Source organism: Crinia signifera, chromosome 5, assembly GCF_055691185.1.
Source record: "Crinia signifera chromosome 5, ASM5569118v1, whole genome shotgun sequence".
Taxonomy (NCBI): Eukaryota; Metazoa; Chordata; class Amphibia; order Anura; family Myobatrachidae; genus Crinia; species Crinia signifera.
The window spans coordinates 106,095,127-106,111,932 of NC_139221.1; the positions used below are offsets into that span (position 1 = coordinate 106,095,127).

Genomic DNA, 16,806 nt, shown 5'->3' on the forward strand with positions numbered 1-16,806 from the left:
CCCCACGCCTCCTGGCGGAAGTGAAAGATAAGGATGAATATCTGGGAGTGAAAGACATCACTACACGCGAAACTGCATTTAACTTTCGGTACGCACATAGAAAGTTTTTGTAAGGATTGTCACAAAACATCTTACTTGTCAATATTGAAGGCGCAGAAGTTTTACCACCTAGCAGACATGTACTCAAGGGAGTTTGCCGACCACTAGCCAGGGGAGCGGAGAGGGAAAAGTGCGGTAATACTAAACCACGTGGCATTCTAGCCCACGCTGCTGAAAAGCAGGGTACGATTTGTACGTTTTATATTAATTTTTATAAAGCGATTGATGCCTTTTTGAATAAAAGCAATAGGTGCCATTCTATACTGATAGACAAACATGAAACTATCTTGACGTTTGTTTATCTGTACAGAATGGTACCTTGAACACATCCATATACTCTAAAAAAGAAAACGACCGCAATACTCTCCTTCTTGCCCAAAGTCACCACCCACCGCCACTCATCAGGGGTTTAACCTTCTCCCAATTATTACGGGTGAAGAGGATCACCAACTCAGAAGTGGTCCTGAAACAAGATCTGGATAAGATGCAATTAAAATTCAAAGCAAGAGAATATTCTCAGCAAATCCTTGATGCGGTGAGAGATAAAGTTGACCAGATTCCACACACTGCAACATTGAATAAACATACTCGTGATCATAACAAAGATGTTATGGGCTGGGTCCTGTCATATAACTCTGCGGAACCCCACATTAGCTCTATATCTAAGTCTTTGTGGCCGGCGATTCAAAGAGATAAAGATCTCCGGACTCTGAAGAACACCCATCTCATGTCCTGCTTTACCCGTGGCAGGAACATCAGGGACTCTGTTTTCCTACACGGATATATCCACCCGCATCCCCCCCCCCCCCCGATACTTAGGTCAAGGCAGGAGGATGCGATCGCTGTGTAGGTTGCACAACCTGCAGTGCTATGACAACCACCGACTTTTTCTCATCCCCACTCCGGCAAAAAAGTTTCCCATCAAATAAGCCCTTACATGCTCCAGTACACATGTTGTGTACCTTATCACCTGCCCGTGTGGTACTTGGCTATGTAGGGAAAACCATCAGGACTTTTAAAGAGCGCATTGCCAATCACCGCACAGCTATAAGGGCTGCTCTTAACAACAAAGCCAACGACCAACCAGTTGCAAAACAGTTTGCATCTGCTAGACATAACCTTGCTAATCTAAAATATTTCATCATTGACCATGTCGATCCTGATCTTTGTGGCGGTGACAGAGGCTTGAAATTATTACTTCTAGAGGCGCAATGGATCTTCAAATTAGACACCGTGAACCCCAGGGGGTTAAATGAACAGTTGTCATTCAATATGTTTCTATGATTCACAGTCACACATTGTGTATAGTCTAATATTTTTCATTTACCTGCCTGTCTCTGCCTTTTGTTTTTCTCCAGTGCTGTTATGTGCTATATCTCTGTATCTATAAAGGTGCCCATACACGTACCGATTACCCGGTACTTTTTGTGCTAAAATAGCATTGCATGCACAACGATGCTATTTTAGCACAAAAAGTACCAGATAATCAGTACGTGTTGGGGCACCTTTTGGTCTGCTTTGGCTTTATTCACTTATGGTGCCTTTTCTGACTACAGGTTTTATGTTTTGTATCTCTGGCTGGCTTTAGTGATCCCCGCTGCTGGAGTTACCTAGCGATGCACAATGCTGGGGGGAATCCCGGAAGTGTTCACATCGGGATGTCTGAATCCCGACTGCTCCCTCGTGGGGGTCCACGACCCCTATAGAGGGAGAATAAAATAGGTGGCGAGCGCAGCTCGCCACCGTGCCTGCAGCATGGCGAGCCCGCAAGGGGTTTCATTGCGCTCCCCCTGCTGTGCAGTCGGGATTCCGAAGTCGGAGTAATGACTGACTGTCGGAATCCCGACTGTCGGTGTGTTATACCACACCCTTCACATCATGTCACCACACCAGAGAGGATGACCCAACAGGAAGTGCTGAGCGGTAACGACCGGGCAGCAGGAGGAGTCTGATGGACACCAGCGCTGGCCCTGATGTAGTTATGTGAGTATGTTGTGTACATTCATTGTTCTTATCTTGAAAACTGAATAAACCCTGAAATGTTGATAACTAGACACTGCGTCTGTTACCTCTATATTGAAAGACCAAGTGTGTGCCACTTGTCCTCCCGTCGCTACCTACTCTCCCCATTGCAGCACCCCGGCCTAGTCCTGCCTTCATTGGAGTGCCCTCTCCCTGATAGAGATAGATAGAAAAAAAAAACAGGGACAAGAGCTAAGTTGCACATTATGCATAGCTTATTATGGTTTATTGTGTGCAACAAATATATGTTCTTATGTACATGTACAGCATGCTATACAAATAGTATTTATTTCCTTATTTAAAAATGTACTTTGAATATTAAGGGTTAGGTACAATAAGTCAAAATTCATCAATCTGACATTTATCATGTGTAGACAGTGAACGAAAAAGGCCAACATTTTAGAAAGTTTATATATTATGCCTGGTTAAAGAGATAAAAGACTATGATGGTCAAGATTTAAACCATAAATTACTTAATATCTTCGATAGATCGAAAAACAGACAACTTCGAAATGTATACCAAAAAGGGAAAAAAGGTAGTGTAAAACCAGTGCAAACACAAGAGAGCTCCTGTGTTATCCATTCCATCATATAGTGTATACAGTATTTGTTAGGTCAGGGCAGTTTGACACAAAGTACGCAGCACGTGTACTTTCACAAAGCAACTAGAACAGTACAAAGGTGCAATAACTTCTGTATAAAGAAGCCTTGTGCACCATTCACATACATTGATTATTTTAATATTGTGGACATGAACAGAATTTCTTGAACAAAAGTTTTCGTTCACTTAGACATGTCCTTATTTGAAAAAGAAAAGCACTGTTTTTTTTTCAATGAAAAGAACATTAAATACTCTCTATATATTGTCAATGTGTTAAATGACCATACTAGCTGCAAACTAGCGTCTGGTTTTTAAAGAAATATCTACATACAGATGTAGCCCCTGTCATCTTGGTGGGGGGCTTGCACGCCCCGGGACAAAGATGCTCCTTGCCAACGTCCACCGCCCCCCCGTCGCCATGAGTAGCTAGAAATAGACACTTCACAGGTCAACTGGCCTTCTAGGCAGAGTGCGAAAAAAAAAAAAAAAGAGACTCACCAATAAAAGGAAACTATTAATATAGAAAAGGGGTTTTTTTTGTACACCATGCGCTGCTAGCTGGATTAAGTAAAATAAAAAGAAATATCACTGAACAGAGTGAGCACTGGACGCACCTTGATTGTATAAACTTTTATATACAGAATAAAAAGAAAATTTAATACATGGTTAATCAATCAACAGCATGATTTAGACATAAATGAATACATTTGAGAAAAAAATACATATATAATTAGCTTGAAAGTAAAAAAAAGAAATTTAAGACATTTACAAATGTAGTTGTTGCGCACAGCCAACCAGCTGGGGGACTGGAACGTGGAGACACAGCAACTGCAGATGTGGGTTGCTGTGTCTCCACGTTCGAGTCCACCAGCTGGTCTGCCGCGCTCCCGACCAAATGAGCCGCGTTTCCAAGGCAGCAGCCACAAATCCCCAACCAGCGGTCGAGCAGCTGCCCCTCATTCCAGAGGACGAATTTGCCAGCAGCCTATACAACATATAAGGCTCCATCTGCATCTGCTTCCCACAGGGTTGAGCTACAAACTGGATGAGCTCCCCGACCTCCTAAACAAAGTTCCATCATTCAAGGAGGGTGAGATGCAAGCTAACCCATTGGGGGCATATTCAAAGGTTTACTTTTGGGCGTCATATTTATCACGCCTTTCAAATTCACGCATCTGACGTCTTTTGAAGTAATTGTTGGGTTTGCTATTCAAATGTTTTTTCTTTAGACGTCTAATCTGCTGAAGTTGTCTTATTTATCACGCCCAGTTATTCCCCTCTTTTAATTTCACGCCCACTTTACCAGTGGTGAATTTGCCAACCTTGGTGTTCTCTGGCAAATGCCAAACGACCTGCACGGTGTTGGGCTGTAAGTACAACCCCCACCTGTGGACGTCAGGCCCTCATACCACCCTCATGGAGTCTGTTTCGGACCGTTTGAGTAGACACATGCACATTTGTGGCCTGCTGGAGGTCATTTTGCAGGGCTCTGGCAGTGCTCCTCCTTGTGAAGAACAGGTCTAATTAATCTGGTGAGCGCAATAAATGAAATGGGTGCAGCTAACTCAAACAAAAATAGAAGGTACACCACCTTCATATGGCAAATATTGGAATACAAAAATATTGTTTGAGTTCAGCGCGACCCTTTTCACTAGATGTTCAAGCACAAGTTTGGACAATCTTCAATTTACACAAAAGAAGATTTTATTGAAAACATACATAGATGAATAAGAATAAAAAGATTACTTCCAACAGGACTTTACAAGTGGCACCATATAATTCACAATAAAACATGGAGGTCTTGATCTCACCAAAATGTGGGGTTGCGGTGGGCTATGCTTTTAAGTGAATGTCTGCGGCACCACCGCAGTTGGCTTGCCGGGATCAAGGTCCTAAGTGATAAAGTGCTGGTGCATCCTTTAAAGTGTCCTGTGCCTTCTTGAAAGTGCAAAGTGTCCTATTGAACTGATGAAAGGAAATGTGTCTTTAGTAGCTGCAATGCCTTTCAGAGAAACGGAGTCTCCTTTTTCAAGCTGATTATCCAGGACTAACCAGCACTTTATTACTAAGGACCTTGATCCCGGAAAGCCAACTGCGGTGGTGCCGCAGACCTTCACTTAGAAGCATAGCCCACCGCAACCCCAAATTTTGGTGAGATCAAGACCTCCATGTTTTATTGTGAATTATATGGTGCCACTTGTAAAGTCCTGTTGGAAGCAATCTTTTTATTCTTATTCATCTATGTATGTTTTTAATAAAATCTTCTTTTGTGTAAATTGAAGTGCTCCTCCTTGCACAAGGGCAGAGGTAGCGGTCCTGCTGCTAGGTTGTTGTACTCCTAAGGCCTCCTCCACGTCTCCTGATGAACTGGCCTGTCTCCAGGTAACGCCTCCATGCTCTGGACAATACGCTGACAAAGCAAACCTTCTTCCCACAGCTCGCATTGATGTGCCATCCTGGATGAGCTTCACTACCTGAGCCACTTGTGTGGGTTGTAGACTCCATCTCATGCTACCACTAGAGTGAAAGCACCACCAGCTTTTAAAAGTGACCAAAACATCAGCCAGAAAGCATAGGAGCTGAGAAGTGGTCACAACCTGCAGAACACACCATTATTGGGGGTGTCTTGCCAATTGCCTATATTTCCCACCTGTTGTCTATTCCATATGCACAACAGCATGCAAAATTGATGGTCAGTGTTGCTTCCTAAGTGGACAGTTTGATTTCACAGAAGTGTGATTGACTTGGAGTTACATTGTGTTGGGGGATCGTTCAATATCCATGCTTCAATCCACAAAATTACATTAATGGTCTGTCACTGGAACAATGTGAATGATAAACCCTTACCTTTAACAGTCCAGCAAAGATAGGACTTCAAAATATAGATTAAACATATTACTTTGAAACAAGAAAAAATTACTTGTGTAGGTATCTACTACATAAATACATCTATAAGCGCTGTTTCGCTGAGCACTGACGGTTACATTTTCAAACTTGTTCCAGTTTGCAAGAGCTACTGCATGGGTGTGGCTTTATATTCATTGTAACAAATTGCCTTTGTAACAACCAGCCCCGCCTTCCCCTACTAGAGAACATGCAAAGATGCATGTTTTTTGCATTCCCACAACCGAAACTTGCATCAAGATGTCCTATGGAAAATATACAACTTGGACAATGTAATAGGGTGAGGGTTTAAACTTGCACCCAAAAACATTTTGTCAAAAACAAAAAGGAAAGATTGTCTCCTTCTTGGTGCACAAAGTTTGGTATCGATAAATTGTAATAAAATGTAACACGTTTTTAAAACAGTTATAGTTGTGAAATATTTGTGTCTTAATTTGTGTTTAAATAAAAAAAATATTTAATAAAACTTCATGACAGTTTCACTGGTTGTTTGTTTTAGGATTCTGTGTAACGGTGTATTCATCAGGATTATTTAGGGGGCGTGGCCTAGTGGTGCATGGAGTAGGACACGTTCCAACGGAGCTCCTGACCGCATAATCCTGGGAAACATCCTTAAACAGAAGTGAGAACCTCCAACGAGGCAGAGGCTGACTGACCATATACCCCTGACGGTGCTGGGTCGGTGAAGGGGTGTCTGCGCTGCCTGGATTACCTGCCTGCTGCTGGTCCCCGCTGCGTGTGTTGCTCCTGAGACGCGCTGCCGGGCGCCATCTTGGAGGGGGAGACGGAGGAAGACGCCGAGGTGAGGACTGTGGGACACCGTGCCGTGACCGCTGCGGCTGCTGGTGAGGTGACTGCGCTCCCATATCCCCGCTAATCGGGACGCAGTACTCCCACAGCCGTGGGACATATTACTTTGCACCAGCGGCGCTTAATTGGGCCCCCTCCCTCCGGCTGAAGGACGCGACAGCGGGGGAACCTCTCCCCTGTCAGAATCTCCTCCAAACTACTGCGGAGGGAAAGTGCGGAGATGGGGGTGACGGTACCGCCGATTGCGGAACACCGCTGAGCCCCACTTGAGTCGACAGACCCTGGCCGACGCGGTGAGTGACACGCCGCCATTTTATAGAGAGGAGCCCTGGCCGGAGCGGCGGCCATCTTGCAGGTTCCTGTGCCTGGGGGTGCTAGATCGCTGGGAGCCCTACACTGCACTAATAGAGGCTGAAGCTGATTCAGAGCTGCACTCAGAGCTGTACCAATACAAGCTTGAGTGCCTGCAGTGGAAGGAGAGATCCTTCATAGAGATTTCCCTCCTCATCATCCTATACTAAGAGACTGCCTGTGTGACCTCCCTCCCCGTGGGCATATAGGAGGCTGTTGATCCAGGCCTAGATCCTGCTGGTGCCCCCCCCTCTTGGATGTGCAAGGCGGTGACCAGTGCAAATATTGCACTTACTGTATCTCTGCTGACCTACCCTAAACTCGTACCTGTTGTCTCCCCCCCCTTGAAATATCTCTGATAGTGAGACATCCTGTGAACCCTGTCCTGTACCTTGAACACCTAATATTGTGCCTATACTGCTGTCTGCCTTTGATTTGCTACAGAAGGACTGCCGTGACCTTTCCCCCTTCTTGGTCGAACTGCATTATACTCTATGTCCCGAAGGAACACGCCAGCTGCTGCGGCGAAGCTGGCAAAATTTGCCAGGCTAGACCCTGCACCAAACCCCGCGCCAGCCCCTGCTGAGCTCCACTCCTCAGAGTCCGATATGGCGGAACCATCAGAGGTAACACTGGCACAGCTCCTGCAGGCAATTACGGATTCGGAGAAGAGACTCGCGGGCAAGGTGGCGGAGGTGAAAAATCGACATATCCTTCATAAGACAGGACATGCAGAAACTGAGGGACCGAGTTGAGGAGACTGAGACCTGAATCTCTACACTAGAGGACACTACTGCACCTATCCTTAATCGCTTCTCCACGTTGGAATCCCAGATGTCAACATGTCAGCAGAAGCTGACGGATATGGAGGGGAGGCTATGGAGAAATAATGTGAGATTCGTCGGGCTTCCTGAAAAAGCGGAGGGTACAGATCCGGAATCCTTTCTTGAGAATTGGCTGATATCTCTGTTCGGTAAGGAAGCCTTTACCCCTCAGTTTGCAGTGGAGAGAGCACATAGAGTACCCACACGCCCGCTGCCACCTGGTGCACCTCCCCGCACATTTATTGCAAAGTTTCTCCACTACAAGGACCGGGACTCTGTTCTCCGACTTGCTAGACTGAAGGGCCCCCTTGTCTTCGAGGGTCAGCGGGTGGCAGCCTTTCAAGACTTTTCTTTAGAAGTCCAAAAATCCCGATCCCAGTTTACTGGGGTTAAACAACGCCTCCGCTCCCTCCAACTGAAGTATTCAATGCTTTATCCGGCGAGATTGAGAGTTGTGGCTGGCACCCGTACTCACTTTTTCGACACACCCCAAGCCGCCTCGACATGGATGGATACACAGCCGGCTCCGCGGGAGCTCCCTCCTTGAATTGACCCTCTAGTGTGTATACTGGTGACTGTCCGCTGTCTGCATAACCTTAATCTTTTCTCATAGGCACTCCTATTGGTAATGTATGAAACATAAGGCCATGATATTTAGGGATAATTCCCTGTCAAGAGGTATACTCTCCTATCTGACCAAATGAATATATGTTGCGGTCAGGACTACGATGTATTTTAGGTCATAATAATAGTTGCCCCCTAAGGGTTGTTCTTTTTTTTACTTTTTTTTCGATTGCTATTGGTTGAAACATCTCCTTAGAGGAGTCGATTCGGGGTTAAATGTTAAGGGAACAAAGTGTACCTATGTTTGGGTGAGTATGCCGGGTGGGTTGGGTTTCTCTTGCTTATGTTAGTTTTTTTATTTTTATGGAAGTGTGTACATTGTACCTATATATTTGCTCCTGGATGTTGGATGAGGCGGGATGGCTCGGCATGACACTTTTGTTGTGTATTGTCTCCTCCTATCCATTATCTACCCCCGCATTGTGCAATGGTGAATGTCATAGGATGGAATGTTAGGGGTCTTAATGATCGTGTAAAACGCGCCTTGGTGCTGAGTCAACTTAAGACTGCTCCCCAGGAATCGCATGCCTTTTTGAAACCCACCTAGTGGGTAGCCGAGTGCTTGCACTTAAAAAACCCTGGGTAGGGTGGTCCTTCCACTCAGTTTTCCACCCCAACTCTAGAGGAGTCTCGGTATTAATACATAAACGTTTGGGCTTTAAATGTCAAAAAGTGCAAATAGACCCTAGGGGCTGTTACGTATTCTTGGCGGGTACCCTGTATGACTCTCCCCTTGTAATACTGGCCATCTATAACCCACCTCCATATCAACCCACTATTATTAATAAAGCATGCAGGATTTTCCATCATACCCAGTTATAAGTGTCGGAGACTTTAATGCTGTGATGGATGAATCTCTGGATAGATGGAGACCTGTTCCAGGGGGGGGATGGAGTGGGGCAACACCCTTTGCTCGACTTATAGGGGAGGTGGGCCTGGTAGATGTTTGGAGACTGAGATACCCGACGACTAGCTGCTTCTCATGTTTTTCTGGCACGCATGGGGTTTTCTCACGTATTGATATGGCACTGATATCTAGACGGCTGATCCCCTATGTGACTGCTATTGAATACTTACCCAGAGGTGTCTCTGACCACTCCCCGGTGTGCCTTGAGGTGGAGTTGGAGGGCACCAGGGGTGCAAAATTCTGGCGTTTCAACCCTTTTTGGCTGACGCAGATGGGAGCAGCCTCTGAACGGTTAGTGATGTGGGAGGAATTTTTTGAAAATAATCCTGTGGAGGGGGACACTGCCCTGGTGTGGGATACATTTAAGGCGTTCTTGCGGGGATCATTAATCTCCCGGGTCGCACAGCTGAAGGTCTTTAGTCGCAGGGTTGAGACCGAATTGGAGAGGCAGAGTGCAGAGCTTGAACAGAAATACTTAACAACTGGGCTTGCGACGGACCGTGTGGAGTGGCTTGTTGTACATAAACAATGGACAGAGATGATGTTGGATAAATCCAAGCGACGTCTCCTGTTCCAGTCACATGACTTCTACACACAGGGGGACAGATCGGGTAAATTTCTGGCTTACTTGGCCAGAGAAAATCTTCCGCCTACAATTGTACAAAGCATACGACGGGAGGATGGTGTAATATGTACGGGGATTCTCCCAGTGGCGACTTCTTTCTATAAGCACTTTGAGAAGGTATACGAGACCCGAGTATCCTACAGCCCGATAGAACTAACTGACTACCTTAATGAGATCACGACTCCCAGTTTGAGCACTGACTCTAGGGAATTTCTGGACGCCCCCCTCACATTGGAGGAGGTTGAGGCGGCAATTAAGACCTTCCCCAATTCTAAGTCCCCGGGTGTGGATGGTCTCCCAATTGAATTATACAAAACCCATATAACATTCTTTGCCCCTAGGCTCCTAGCCCTGTATAATCATTTGCTGAAACAAGGCTCCCTTCCTGTGTCTATGGCGGAGGCGCTGATTGTCCTTATCCCGAAGCCTGGCAAAGACCCGTTATCCCCTGACTCTTACCGACCCATCTCATTATCTACTGACGTCAAAATATTGGCCAAGCTACTGGCGATACGTTTGAATGCGGTTGTGCTTCAGGTGGTACACGCTGATCAGACTGGTTTCATGCCCGGCAGATCGACAACCCTAAATTTACGCCGCCTTTTCACCTATTTGCAGTGGGCCCGGGAGGGAATGGAAGACGCGGTGGTGGTCTCTTTGGACGCAGCCCGCGCTTTTGATTCAGTTGAGTGGAGCTACCTGTGGGAGGTTCTGAGCAAGTTTGGAATAGGCCCAAATTTTCTCTCATGGGTCAAGTTGCTATATACTGGGCCGACTGCCCGTGTGATGGTTAACGGTTATACCACAGAATCCTTTAGCTTGGGCAGGGGAACCAGGCAGGGTTGCCCCCTGTCCCCCCTGCTCTTCGCACTTGCGGTGGAGCCGTTGGCCTGTCACATTAGGGCATCCCCCTTAATTAGAGGGTATGGGATAGGAGATACTGAGGAAAAAAATCCGGTTATATGCAGACAATATCATTCTGTATTTATCTGACATGACCTCCTCCCTCCCAGCATTATTGACCCTGATGACGGAATATGCTCGATTCTCGGGGATAGGAATAAACTGGGATAAGTCGGTGGTATTTCCCCTACTTCCTACTACACAACAACCCCAGTCCTATGGCTGTCCCCTGCGCTGGTGTACACAATTTAAATACCTGGGTATCCATATTTCCCATACTCCTGCCGAATTTATATCCTTGAACCTAGCCCCGCAAATTGACCACCTACGCCAGAAGGCCCGCACCTGGCAGACACTCCCCTTGTCGGTAACGGGCAGGGTGAACCTCATTAAAATGATGGTTCAGCCCAAATTTCTATATATACTACAGAACTCGCCCACTTACATACCTATTTCCCACTTCCAGCTCATTACTAGACACATAGTTTCTTTCATATGGGGAGGTAGGCGTTCCCGGGTGGCAGCTAAAACCCTATGCCGATCAAGATACGACAGAGGCTTAGCACTCCCAGACTTAAGACTGTACGACCTGGCGGCACAGTTGGCCCAACTCGTAGGTTGGGTCACATTGGCAAACCACGAGAACTTGTCTATGGCTCTTCTGATCAGGGCTGGCCTGTCCTTCACACCTCTGCAATTTCTGCTTGCAAAAACTATGATTGGGACGCTTCCTCCTCTCCTACAACAGGCCCGTAGGGTGTGGGTGTCGGTGGGAAACATACGGGGAGACCCGGTAGTAGACTCCTGTTCTCCTATCTGGAGAAATAGAGAATTTCCTGAGCTATACAAATTACAGGCAGGCAAAGACTGGACATCATTTGGTGTCTCTGAAATAGGCCACCTCTTTCAGGACGGGACGTTCTGTTCCTTTGAACAAATGATTGATAAATATGCAGTACCGAGACAGTTTTTCTATAAGTATCTCCAGCTTAGACACACGGTGAGTGCGCAGTGGAGGGGAGGGTTTCAGCTCTGTACTCTCCTCTGCTCACCTTTTCGGGGGTAGACCGTTTGGAGGGTTTACGGGCCAGATGGGTGGTGGACTTGGGGCCTATTGAGGATGAAGAGTGGTCACATATGCTGAGTTCGCCCAGGGATGCCACAGCATTTGCACGTTTTCAGCAGATTCAGTTATATGTCCTGCACCGGGTATACTGGACCCCTCACAGACTTATGAAGATGGGTGGTGCCGGGTCTGATGTGTGCCCCAAATGTAGGAGCCCGGATGCGGACTTTTGGCACCTACTGTGGCAATGTCCACGGGTACAATCCTTTTGGATGGCCGTGTTGGCTAGCGTGCGGGACACGGGAATACAGGTCCCGCTGACTGGCCCCCGTGTATGTGTCTTCGGACTTGAATTGGAAGAACTGCTCCCTAGGTGTCATAGAACCTATGTTAATACCCTTCTCACACTGGCCCGTGTATGTATTGCTAGGACCTGGATGGGACCCTCTGCCCCAGCACACGCAGCGTGGGTAGCCCTGGTTAACACTACCGTATCCCACGAGCGCTTTATGTACACCAAGAGGAACTGCTTGGGGAAATTTAATAAAGTATGGAACCTATGGCAATCATCTGCCTTATACCTACAGGACCCGTGCCTATGATTTATTAAAACCCCACTCTAGGCTTGCTGTAGCCCTTAAGTACCTGTTAGAGTCTAAGACTCGGCCAAGACTAACTAGGACCTTGTATCTTATAAAACCATTGCACACCTTACTTGTGATAACAACTGCCTAATATCGTTATGTATAAGAGGGAGCACGACAAATGTATCCTACTCATATTACAATGTGGAATAATGTAACACACAAACAACTGTTTATGTTTTGTTTATTATCTTTTCTTTGTTTTATCTTTTTATTTTTTATGTTAGTTATGTAAATGTATTACATGCAATTTTCAAAACACTTGATTAAAAAAAAAAAAAAACGGTGTATTCATCAGGAAGATCAAACCCTATATAAGTGGTCACACAAATTATTTCAGATTAGGTTTAATTATGATGACATTTAATGTGTCCAAAGCCAGTTAACTCCTCTGTCAGACTATATTGGAGTATTGATACAGTTCCAATCTTTTAGCATGTTGCTAAATATGGTTTAGACAGTTTCTAAACACACTATCAGATCTAGGAGTAATTTGTATCAATATCAGCTTTAGATCCGATACACTGGCAAGAACGCATACAGTATTTGAATATTATGATGTTTAAGTCAAGGCTATTTATGTCGTTTTTTGGACAGTCAAAGGAGTAGTTCTCAGTGGAGACCCGGGATCCCATTGAGAACTACTCCTTTGACGGTCCCAAAAAAAACGACATAAAATAACCTTGATCATAAGGCCAGACACGGTACTATGCCATATTGTTTTGAATAAATGTTTACAGTTTTACGCTATGTGGAGTATTTGATCTTAAACCGAGGTATACAAAGGAATGAAAAAAGGAATCTTTTAACTGTGGAGTATCAGACGATATTATACGAGACATCTTGTGGCCTAAGGGAAGGCTCATTTGCGGTACGGAGAATACTTATTAACCAGAGAGATGAATCAAATATATTTAAAATCTACACTATGAAAGTTGCGATTTTTTAGTTATTTCTTTGAGGTATCGCATTACTACAGGACTTACCAAAATCGAATTCCTTCATATCTCAAGTGGAAGCGCCCAATCGGAAGCTTCTGTTTTTGTCTACTATTGTTTGGTAGTTTGGGGACTATCTTTTACGATAAGGTTGCACCCTTTGTTTAGAGCGCAGGTTCTGTGTCCCTTTTTTGTTTACCACCATTTTATCGCGGATCACATCTGCATCGGTTGGTTTGCTTCCCCCTGCTCCCGCCTTGAATCAGGGCTACTTTCCTGCTACAAATCCTTCAGGCCCAGCATGCCTCTACTCAGAGACCTCTGCATAAATTTGATAGAAATTACTTGGATTCTCTCTCCCACTCTCATGGTCCTGAGCTATGTGATGGAGGAGTTGCGGATGTTGTGCCTACCTGTTATAAGCAAGTACCCCCTTTTGCTCCTGATATTCTACATTCAGACTAGTTTTCCCTATCATATACCCATAAGAACAGTGCTGAGGGTATGGACGACGGTGTTCTTACCCATTATACTCCAATTTCTACAACTCCGGTAACTCTAAAGTTGGTGGCACTGGATCCCTCCTGTGCCTTTCCAGTGTGTTTTTGTTTTTATGTTTAGTAGCTGGGTATACATATTTGATTTGTTTTGATGAGACAATACATTTTGATGTATATTTTTTCAGTTTTAATCTATATGTGCGTGGATACTGTTTATTCTCTTCCAAGACTGTTATATATAATGTATACACTCCGTATTGCCTCCTGTGAGATGTACCTGAATGGCGCCTCGGGGTATATCAGATACTACACTTGTGTTACAGCGGTAAACTATGTGCCCTGCAATAGATATATGTACCCTAATAACTGCATAAATATTCTGTTTTTATTAGGATTTACGGTCATATAGTATGCAGCCCTTTATGTACCCACAGCTGCTACTAATTTTTGGTTATTGTGCTTGTTGTATGTTTTTGCACAAAAATCAATAAAAAAAAATACTGAATAAAAAAAAATTGGCAGCGGTGTCAATAAGCAGGCCATGGCACCTCCTGCCGGGTACAGCTTCAAAAAAGTCTGTTTCCCTGTTGATTTTTGTGATTAATTCTCCACACTTTTTAAAGCTTCAAATGGAGTATTATTAAATGGTTCTACAGGAGTACCATGGGCGTCTCACATCAGCTATAGGCAGTAGGTTAAATAGAAGAATAGCGGTGTTATGCGCCCTGTAAGCTGGCCCTGGCATCTCCCTTCCAGCTCCAAAACAGCTATTTCCCCACTGTTATGTACAATCAGTTATCCAAACTTCTTTTTTAAAAATACACAGGTATATAAACAATTTTTTAACATAAGCACAGTGTGTGATCATGCCGAATACTGTGTGTTTTTTTGAATGACAAATTGGCAAAATTTCAGAGTAGATTAAGGACCGAGAGAGGATTTATTTACCACATACATGCGAGCATGCGATAATATCAAGTGTACAAAGTATCATGAAAATCGGTGAGTCGTGGGTGTCATGCCTCGTTGAACGGATATGAAATGACACCATAGTAAACACCCCATTCACCCTCACAAGCCTCTGTGACTATTTTAATAAATTTTAAAAAATAAGATCACGTCTTAAGATCAAATTAACTTCCGTTCTTTAGGCCCATGAACAGGACATTCAGCTGCTGTTCATCATAGGATGTTTTGCAGCCGTACTATAGCAGATGGATGAGAGGCAAAGGCTCTGAATATAGAATATAGATGTTATATTGCCATCACTAACCTGTAAACAAGCGGCGTCTTGTGTTCACGTCATTTGCAACCCGCACTTCTGTGCACAGCTTCAGCATCAGGAGCATGGTGACAATCATAATGATACTCTGCCACAAGAGTGGGGATTCAAAGTGACGCCCAAACCTGAAAGGAAAGGAAAATATTACTGTGCTAAACTAAGATAGCAAGCCATACTCAGATTATATAATCCCATTTTAATAGTTGAAACATTTAAATATAGTAACATTTAAAATTTGTTCAAATAAAGAATTTATTATCATCATGATCATTCTTAAGGTACTTATATAGCACCAGCATACTCCGACGCGCTTACAATCTATTCTGCAGTAAGGTAGGGACTTGGGATTTTCTGATTTAGTGGTTTTCCATAGTTCGGAGCATCATGCATAAAGCATACAAAATTATACTTTTCTGGTTAAAAGCCTGTCTAAATGACAGACATCAGATTCTGATTATAGGGTGGAGGGGGCGGTCACTATTTACACAGGAGTCAGATGCGTCTCAACTGGGGGGGGAGGAGGCAAGTGAGTGGGCAGCATGCTGCTGTAGGGTGCTGCCCCATCTTCAGTTCTAGCCAGCTCTGTCGCTGAAGTATTACTTGGTGCAAGCAAAATGTCCCAGTAGGCGCAGCATGCCCACACATCCTGCCAGTAATGCACCAGTGAAGATACAGAACCAAATATTACAGAATATGGGATAGCGCCCTCACGCAGCGGACTGCTTTTCAAAGGTGAAGTCGGGGTAGAGAGGAGGCCAGAACCAAGCACCATGTAGGTAGGGTAAGGCTAGATACGGGTCCACTGGGGTGCAAGAGGGGTTTACACCACAGAGGTGAGGAGCAGCGTTAGGCTCCATGCAGCAATGTTAATCTCAGGGAACTCCAGCATTTATTTACATTTTTTTCTTTTTAGCACTTTCTATATGATGGCAATCCAGGTATGATACCTCGTATTTGTGCTAAATAGCAATTTATAATGAATGGCCATAAAACCTTTTTGTGATCTCCATCCATGTGGTTCAAGTGAAGTTGATCTCATTCAGACCCGATGGTTTGTGTTCATCTCCATGAGAACTGCGCGTGTGTCTGCAAAAGATGGTCACAGGGCCCTCTATACTGCAGCATGACTAACATGCTGCTGCCATTTAGGGGCTTGGAATGGGCAGCAAAGGCCAGAACTTTTAGAAAAGGTGGTCATCTCGTCCCCGTTTCCTAGGTGTGCCGAAGCGAATGGCTTACACAGAAAAAAAGCAGGAGGCATCTTATTACACAATAATCTCCTGTGACATTAGCACATTTTAGTTGATGTATGATGATGATGTATTCATCTTACAAACAGCAGTTATTTTATTTTTACTTGTCAATCTTGTCTCCTCATAAGATGGCAATTTAACTCCAAAAGTGACATTTGCATTGTATCAGGAGTCATGATGTATACAGGGGGTGTGGTATGGGGTTCCGACAGTCAGGGTCCCGACAGTCATTAGCCCGACGTCGGGATCCCGACTGCCCAGACCCAGACAGCATGGTGAGCGCAACTAAGCCCCATTCGGGCTCGCTGCGCTCGCCACGTTGCGAGCCACCTATTCTATTCTCCCTCTATGGGGGTCATGGACCCCCATGAGGGAAAAAAAGCGGGATTAACAGTCGGGATCCCGACGTCGGGTAAAGGACTGTCGGGATCCTGACTGTCGGGACCGCGTCCG

General features: G+C 45.0%; 1 protein-coding gene across 5 annotated transcripts in view; it reads right to left on the minus strand.

Annotated features, from left to right (window-relative positions):
• Positions 1-16,806, minus strand: part of SLC66A2 (solute carrier family 66 member 2) — a 120,134-nt gene that overhangs the window by 58,206 nt on the left and 45,122 nt on the right. For all 5 annotated transcript variants that reach the window (XM_083187791.1, XM_083187793.1, XM_083187792.1 and 2 more), the window contains exon 3: positions 15,092-15,225. In XM_083187791.1, coding sequence (XP_083043917.1) covers positions 15,092-15,225 — 134 coding nt within the window. The remainder of the gene's footprint in view (positions 1-15,091; positions 15,226-16,806) is intronic.